Source organism: Amphibalanus amphitrite, unplaced genomic scaffold (genome assembly GCF_019059575.1).
Source record: "Amphibalanus amphitrite isolate SeventyFive unplaced genomic scaffold, NRLGWU_Aamphi_draft 001952F_arrow, whole genome shotgun sequence".
In the NCBI taxonomy this organism is placed as follows: Eukaryota; Metazoa; Arthropoda; class Thecostraca; order Balanomorpha; family Balanidae; genus Amphibalanus; species Amphibalanus amphitrite.
The window spans coordinates 31,078-39,687 of record NW_024883445.1 but is presented as its reverse complement, the minus strand read 5'-3'; the positions used below and the strand labels follow the sequence as shown (position 1 = coordinate 39,687).

Here is an 8,610-nt window from a genome sequence, read left to right as displayed (position 1 = left end):
GCCGGTGGTGGGCGGTGTCGCGACGTCGCGCCCGGCGCGATGCATTGGGCGGCGCGTAGAGAGGTGCACGCACTCGCCCGATGGTGCTGTAGATGCTGTTCGAGGCGACAGTAGCCGATGCGCCAGACGACGCAGCGGCGCGCCGGCCCGCGGCCGATGCGCCCGACGCGGAGGCAGTGGGCGCTGTAGGAGAGGCCCCCACACCCCGATGGTGCTGTAGACGCTGTCGAGGTGGCAGCGGTCGATGCGCTAGACCGCAGCGGCGCGCCGGCCCGCGGCCGATGCGCCCGAGCGGAGGCAGTGGCGGCGCTGTAGGATAGGAGCGCCCCACACGCCCGATGATGCTGTAGACGCTGTGGAGGTGCAGCGTTCATGCTCTAGACGGCGCGCGGCGCGCGCGGGCCGATGCGCCCGACGCGGAGGCAGTGGGCGGCGCGTAGGAGAGGAGGCCCCACACGCCCGATGATGCTGTAGACGCTGTGGAGGCGGCAGCGGTCGATGCGCCAGACGGCGCAGCGGCCCGCCAGCCCGCGGCCGATGCGCACGACGCGGAGGCAGTGGGGCGCTGATGGACAGGCTCCGGTGGACGCGCCCGCCCGTCGTCGAGGCGACCACACCTGCTGGCTCGCAATTATGTCCCCGCCGAGTTCGAGCCGCCGGCTGGCATGCAGCTGTGCCGAATGGACACCGTCTGTGCCCATTGTGGAGCGCTGCGCTGGCGTGCCGACCCGCAGCGCCTTTGCCATCAGGGCAAGGTGCAGCTTGACTTCCATCCCCCGCCGCCGACGAGATGGTGGCTGATACCCCCGCACGGCGTTCTATGACGAGTTTCGGGGCAAAATTCGCGCTTACAACACGGCCTTCCAGCTGGCCAGTATGGGGTGCAACGTCGTCCGACACGACGGGCGTATCACGCGGCTTTCACCGTTCAGGGTAGCGTGTGTCATCGTATGGGATCTCTACTGCCCGCTCGCGGCGGCGAGAGCAGTTCATGCAGGTGTATTTCCTCGACGCAGACGAGGCCACCGCGCGACGTGCCACCATGTGTGGCGCGCCTCGACAAGCCGTTCTCGACATCCTTTTGGCATGCTGCACGAGCACAACAACTACGTGCGTGCGCTCCAGCCGGCTCTGCTGATGGCGCGCGGTGTGCCGAACTGCCGGATCGTGTTGTCGGCCGAACACCGGCCGCTGTCGTAGCACGAGCGCCGTTCAATCTACCGATCGGTTCGCGAAGTGGCGGTCCTGATGCCCAATGATGGGGGCCGGCGCGACATCGTCGTTCGCGAGCGCGGCGGACAACTGTTCCGCATCGACGAACTGAGCCGCCAGTACGACCCGCTGCTCTATGTGCTGCTGCACCCGCGCGGCACGGACGGGTGGTCGCTCGAGCTGAAGCCGAGCGCGGCGTCACAATCCGTCAGTATGGTGCGTTCCACATGCGCTTCCGACCGGTCATTTCAATCTCATCCGCGAGGGGGCCGGCTGTTTCAACAGTACCTGTGGACACTGAGGCAAAAGCTGAGTCGAGTCGTCTGTCGTATGTCGCGCGAACCAGACGGCTTCAACGGCTTCCGCGCCGAGACCATCCGCGGCGTGCGAGACGCGCTGGCTGACGGCGAGGAGCACGGCCGAGCCGTCGGACGGCGCGTGGTGCTGCCGGCATCCGTAACGAGTAGTCCGCGCTTCATGATGGCCAAACTACAAGACGCTCTCTGCTACGTTCGAGACTTTGGCGCCGCCGACTTTTTCATCACCGTGACGTGCAACCCGGCCTGGCCAGAGATTGAGCAAACTCTGCGCACCCTCTACCCCTGAGAGAGGCCGGCGACTACGATCGGCCGTGCGACCACCCTGACGTTTGTCATCAGGTTTGACCTCAAGCTGCAGCGCTGCTGAAGCAGCTGCGGGGCGGCATCCTGGTCGACAGCGGGCCATTCTGCACACGATTGAGTGGCAGAAGCGTGGCCTGCCGCACGCTCACCTTCTGCTGTGGTCGTGCCCGCCGACAAACCTCGCGCCGAAGACGTGGACACTGCGTGTGCGCTGAGCTGCCATCCCGAGACCGATCCGGAACTGCACGCGATCGTCTGCACCAAGATGTGCATGGTCCGTGCGGCGCGCTGAACCCGCAGGCGGTCTGCATGAAGGCGGCCGCTGTAGCGTCGGCTATCCGCGCCCGTATCTGGAGGCCACAGAGCTGCCAGAGCGCAGCTATCCCAAGTACAGGCGGGCGCCGCCGGAGACGGCGTCAACGTGCGCGGACGCCCGGACGGCGCGGTGTGGAAATCGACAACCGCTGGATCGTTCCCTACAATCCGCACATCCTTCGCGCGCTGGACTCACACGTCAACGTCGAGCTGATCACGCACGCGATGGGAGCGATCCGCTACTGCATCAAGTACGTCACCAAGGCTCGGATAGGATCATGTTCGCCGTGCAGCCCGACGGCGTGGTTGACGAGGTGACCCAGTATCAGAACAGCCGGTACCTGGGATCCATGGAGGCAGCGTGGCGGCTGCTCGACCGACCAGTCCACGTCCATCATCCGCCGGTCCAGCGGCGCTGCAGCTGCATCTCGGTGACGACGAGAGACGTGTCGTGTTCCGCGGCGACGAAAACCTGGAAGCGGTCATCGCGGGCGAGCAGGCTAATCCATCCATGCTCACAGCCTTCTTTGAGCTGTGCCAGCGTGACGCGTTCGCGGCGACACTCCTCTACCCAGAGGTGCCGCGATACTACACGTGGCAGGTGCGACGCGGCCGGGGCGCAGACGCCCGTCCGGCCCACTGGAAACGCCGCGTCCGTGGCCAGCCTCACCCCGAGGTGCCGGGCGTGGTTGCCTCTGAGACTCTGTCGCGCGTGTACACCACGACGCCGCGCGCGGGCGAAGTTTTCTTTCTTCGCCTGCTCCTTCACAGCGTCCGAGGTCCGCGCTCTTACGAGCACCTCCGCACGGTCGATGGCCGCGTGTGTGCCACCATGCGCGAGGCGTGCTCCGCACTGGGGCTGCTCGAGGACGGAGCGCACTGGGCGCGCGCACTGGAGGAGGCGAGTGTGACGCGCTTTGCAGGTGGTTTGCGTTTCCTCTCTTCGCTCTGATTCTGATCGAGGGAGAGGCTACGTGCGATCCCATGGCGCTGTGGATGAGGTTCGCGGACGCCCTGTCCGAGGACATCGCTCGCCGTCAGCGCACCGCTCGCGCGGCTGGCAGACGTGGTCTCACCGAGGACGAAGTGCGCCAGCAGGCGCTGCGGAAGATCGCTGGCATTCTCCGCCGGCTGCGCGGCAGATCTCTGGCGGAGTACGGACTGCCGTGCCGCCGGTGCCGGACGCCGCCGCCGCCGCCGATGGCGACGACGACGAGCCGCCCGGCGGTCCCGAGTACGACCCGGCCGCTCTGGCCGATCGCGTTGAGCGCGACGAGCCGCGTCTGACGGATGACCAGCGCGCCGTCTATGACGAGGTGCTGCGACGGCTGGACAATGACGAGTCGGGTGTCATCTTCCTGCAAGCTCCAGGCGGCTGCGGGAAGACGTTCTTGGAGAACCTGCTGCTGGCCAAGGTGCGCAGCCGGGGACACGTGGCAGTTGCAGTGGCCACATCCGGCATCGCAGCCAGCCTGTTGGAGGGCGGCACGACTGCCCATCATCGGTTCAAGATCCCTCTGCAGCTGCATCCTGACAACGAGAACGTCTGCGGCATTGATCGCCGCTCTCCCGAGGCCGACTACCTTCGCCGCTGTCGCCTCATTGTATGGGACGAAGCGGCCATGACGAACCGGCGCGCCACTGAGGCGGTCGACCGGGCTCTCCAAGACGTCCGCGACAGGCAAGAGCTGTTTGGCGGCGTTCTGACGCTGCTCTCTGGCGACTGGAGACAGATCCTGCCAGTGGTGAAGCGCGGCGGCGCGCAGAGGTTGTTGACGCCTGCCTCAAGTCATCGCCCATGTGGCCTCGGATCGACACCATGGAGCTCGCGACCAACATGCGGGCGTTGAACGGCGACGATCAGGCCGGTGAGTTCGCCAACTTCCTGCTGCGCGTCGGCGACGGCCGGCTGCCCGTCGTGGCACAGCCCTCGGTGCAGGTGCCCGAGTTGGTGGTCAGTCCGGCGCGCAGTCTCGCCGCCTTGGTCGATCGCATTTTCCCTGACATGGCCGGGCGACACCGTGATGAAGAGTGGCTGCATGAGCGCGCCATCCTCTCGCCGCTAAATGCGACCGTTGACAGGGCGAATGAGGCCGCGCTGGCCCTTCTGCCCGGCGAAACAGTCACGTACGCTAGCGTCGACACCATCAGTGACGACGACAACGAGGATCACGGGCCTCCGGTGCCCACCGAGGTGCTCAACGCGATCGACGTGTCGGGCATGCCGTCGCATCGACTTCAGGTCAAGGTCGGCGCCCCGGTCGTGTTGATGCGCAACCTCGACGCTCCGCGCGTCGTGAACGGCACGCTGTGCACGCTGCGCGCCGCGCCCAACGTGCTCGAGCTGCGAATCGCCAGTGGAGTCGCGCGTGGCGAGACGCTGTTTTTGCCGCGCCTCCCTCTGGTGGTGAGCGCTGTCGATTCCGCATCGGCCGACCATTCCGCCGCTGTCAGTTCCCCGTCAAGCTGTCATTCGCCATGACCATCAATCGCTGCCAAGGGCAGACTAAGCGACGCGTGGGCATATATCTGCCATCCCCGGCCTTCACTCATGGCCAGTTCTACGTGGCTCTCTCGCGCGTAGGCAGCTTTGATTCAGTCGAGGTGCTTTCCACGCACAACCATCGGACGCGGAATGTCGTATACAGAGAGGTTCTGTGCGCGCGCCAGGATCGGGCGTCATACGGGTGCGTTATGGGGCGTTATCTTAGTTCGGTTGTCGAGCGACGATCGGATGTACCCCGCGTTGTGCCGTCCTTCACCCAATTGCTATGACGTTGAGCCCGGAGTGGCCGGAGGAAGCCCTTGCTCCTTGAGTGGGAGGGCCACTCTGTCTGTCCGGGTGGTCAATGTCGACGGCCAACTGTAGGCTGCGGCCAATCGTATTGGGCGTTAGGAAGCGGGTGCGTCATCGGCCGTAATCTTAAACGTTATCGGAAGTATAGTCAGGCGGCGGCGTCCAAGAGCGGTCAGATACTCCTGTGGTCAGTCGTGTGGTACGGCTGGTGGTCCGTGTGCTGGGATTTTTTAGTCTGGAAATGTTAGCGCGTCGCTGTTGGTTGTGAGACCCCCTTTCAGACGTGTGAACGTCTGAAGTCCGTTTCGTGTGATCGATCGGACACTTCACCCCTTGATAGGGGGAGTCTAAACCGCTGCGGGGCGAGTCTTACGTCTGAGCGTGTCAGTGAGTGAGTCCGTGTGCGAATGTGTGCGTGACTGTAACTGTGTCAACTGTCAGGTGTGACGGTTGTTAGGCGCGTCGCTGTCGGTTGTGAGACCCCCTTTCAGACGTGTGAACGTCTGAAGTCCGTGTCGTGTGATCGATCGGACACTTCACCCCTTGATAGGGGGTCTAAACCGCTGCGGGGCGAGTCTTACGTCGGGGGGTGCCAGTGAGTGAGTGCGTGGCTGCATCTGCATCCTGTGCTTAACCCTTTCGGTGCTGTGGGTATTTGGAGTGGTGAATGATTGCGCGTGAGTGAGTGTATGCCGGTACGCGCTGACGTAACGGGCCCTTAACCGTTATACTAAAAGTTTGACATCGTTAACGTAAGTTCATCAGGAGGCTGACATTGACATTTCAGTGTGCTTAACTCATTTCATTGTGCTTAAATCATATTTCAAAGTTACTTTAAAAACGTGTTAAGGGCGGGTGCGCGCTCGGAGCACTTCCACGACAGTGCACCCTGGTAACAGGCTGTGTTCAGTGTGCGGAGCCGACCTTGATGTTCCCTATAAAACCTTCAATCTATCCATCACCTCGGCACGGCGACCCTGAACTATGCCTGGCTAAGACTCCGAGCCTTTTGACTTCCTTATGCCGTGTCCCTGACTACATTTCTCGCCACCATGCAGTTAACCAGCAGGGCCGCCAGTCATCGACACCGGCTGCCGCCAGCAGCCGCAGCTGACGCCAACAAACCCCGGATCCGATAAGCTCTGCCAGGCAATCGGACCAGACCAGTCCAGCTAATCCCAGCAAGTCATTCTGACTGTGTCTAATCCGGTCAGTGTGTCGCCTAATGCCGCTTTGACACTTTGCTTACTTCTGTTTCCTAATCGGCCTTCCTATTGTGTATCGCCATAGCAGCACGCTACATTTACACTACTTCTACTTCACTGCTCTTTTTCTCCTACTGAGCATGCTGCCTACACAGGGCGGTTTTTGTAGCGTAGCTTAGCACGCCAGCATTACCGCTGTCAACCTTCTGAATTCATGTCAGAATGATTCGCCATGTCAACTACTGTGACCTGTCCCCTGGCCCAGTTAGGTAAATCGCTGCTGCTAGATTTCACATAAACATTCACTGCTCGAATTGGCTAATCCCGTCGTTTGGCTGCTGCAAATCTCCTGTGGCCCAATCATGCGCGCGGAGCAAGCAAGTCACCTAGTTTATTTAATATCCATTTGACTAGGATTGGCGTTTTTGAAACGCTCAGTTTTTGCAGCGAGCTTTTCCTGTTAGGGCCTGCGAGATACCCGCGGAAACACATATCTCTTCAGCATTGCGCGCCACACAGGAATGCGGCTGATTCACGTGCTTTTGTGAGCGAGGTGCTTCCCTCCGGAGAAATTCGCCGTCCCCATATGCTTAACACAGAGCCGAGCGGCGGCTGACAGGTGGCCGGCTCTCGGGAGATCGGCAGCCGACACTCGAAAAATCGACAAGCCGCCGCTGAATGCGCGTGCGGCAGTGCTGAGCCGAGTCGTTCCCACGGTCTGAGGTACCCCCAGTTTGAAGATTCGGCCTTAGAATATGTAGTTTTAAATACGTAGTTTGACGTACATCTCGGAAAAGTGAGATACGGCCAGAAATGAGTGTGGGTCCCTCCGTTCTGAAGATTCTGATCGACGCCGATTGAAATAATTCGCCGTGCATATCTCGGCTTATTGACGACCGATTGACACGGGATAACACCGATCGATACCAAATGGCTCTGTGGGGGGGGGGGGGAGTAGAGTGGCAAGTTTTCCTACCCGACGAACCCGGAATTATCCCGAGGGGTAGGTGTGGGTAGAGTCGGGGGAACGGGGGGGGCGAGTGCAAGTACCAAGTACTTTCGCAAGTACCAAGTACCAAGTACTTATGGAAATACCAAGCAAATACCAAGTACTTTGGCAAATACCGAGTACTTATGCAAATACCAAGCAAGTACCAAGTACTTTGGCAAGTACCGAGTACTTTGGCAAGTACCAAGCAAGTACCAAGTACTTTTGCAAGTTCAGCAAGTTTTTCGCCAATATCGAAGCTTCTAGACTCCGATCGTCACCGGAAAACACCATTCGATCCCAAATTTTCTCCCGAATCTTTTATGGCCAAAGCGACGCGGAGCGAGCCAAGATATCTTGTTTAAATATCCATTTGAGTAGGATTTCGGGTTTTTTTGAAGCGGTCAGTTTTTGCAGCGAGCTTTTCCTGTTAGGGCTTGCGAGATACCCGCGGAAACACATATCTCTTCAGCATTGCGCGCCACACAGGAATGCGGCTGATTCACGTGCTTTAGTGAGCGAGGTGCTTCCCTCCGGGAGAAATTCGCCGTCCCCATATGCTTAACACAGAGCCGAGCGGCGGCTGACAGGTGCCGACACTCGAAAAATCGACAACCCGCCGCTGAACGCGCGTGCGGCAGTGCTAAGCCGAGTCGTTCCCACGGTCTGAGGTACCCCCAGTTTGAAGATTCGGCTGTAGAATATGTAGTTTTAAATACGTAGTTTGACGTATATCTCGGAAAGTGAGATACGCCAGAAATGAGTGTGGGTCCCTCCGTTCTGAAGATTCTGATCGACGCCGATTGAAATAATTCGCCGTGCATATCTCGGCTTATTGACGACCGATTGACACGGGATAAACACCGATCGATACCAAATGGCTCTGTGTGGGGGGGGAGTAGAGTGGCAAGTTTTCCTACCCGACGAACCCGGAATTATCCCGAGGGGTAGGTGTGGGAGTAGATCGGGGGAACGGGGGGGCGAGTGCAAGTACCAAGTACTTTCGCAAGTACCAAGCAAGTACCAAGTACTTTTACAAGTACCAAGCAAGTACCAAGTACTTATGGAAATACCAAGCAAGTACCAAGTACTTTGGCAAATACCGAGTACTTATGCAAATACCAAGCAAGTACCAAGTACTTTGGCAAGTACCGAGTACTTTGGCAAGTACCAAGTACTTTTGCAAGTTCAGCAAGTTTTTCGCCAATATCGAAGCTTCTAGACGTCCGATCGTCACCGGAAAACACCATTCGATCCCAAATTTTCTCCCGAATCTTTTTATGGCCAAAGCGACGCGGAGCGAGCCAAGAATCTTGTCAAGTCACCTAGTTTATTTAAATATCCATTTGAGTAGGATTTGGCGTTATTTGAAGCGCTGAGTTTTTGCAGCGAGCTTTTCCTGTTAGGGCCTGCGAGATACCCGCGGAAACACATATCTCTTCAGCATTGCGCGCCACAGGAATGCGGCTG

At 59.7% G+C, this 8,610-nt stretch overlaps 1 protein-coding gene across 1 annotated transcript; it reads left to right on the top strand.

The window, feature by feature from the left end:
- The first annotated feature begins 2,375 nt into the window (after positions 1-2,375).
- LOC122375901 lies at positions 2,376-5,394 on the top strand. Its single transcript, XM_043355478.1, has 5 exons — positions 2,376-2,430; positions 2,561-3,051; positions 3,293-3,831; positions 3,894-4,557; positions 5,389-5,394. The coding sequence occupies exons 1-5, from the start codon at positions 2,376-2,378 to the stop codon at positions 5,392-5,394; spliced, it is 1,755 nt and encodes a 584-aa protein (XP_043211413.1).
- The last annotated feature ends 3,216 nt before the right edge of the window (positions 5,395-8,610 follow it).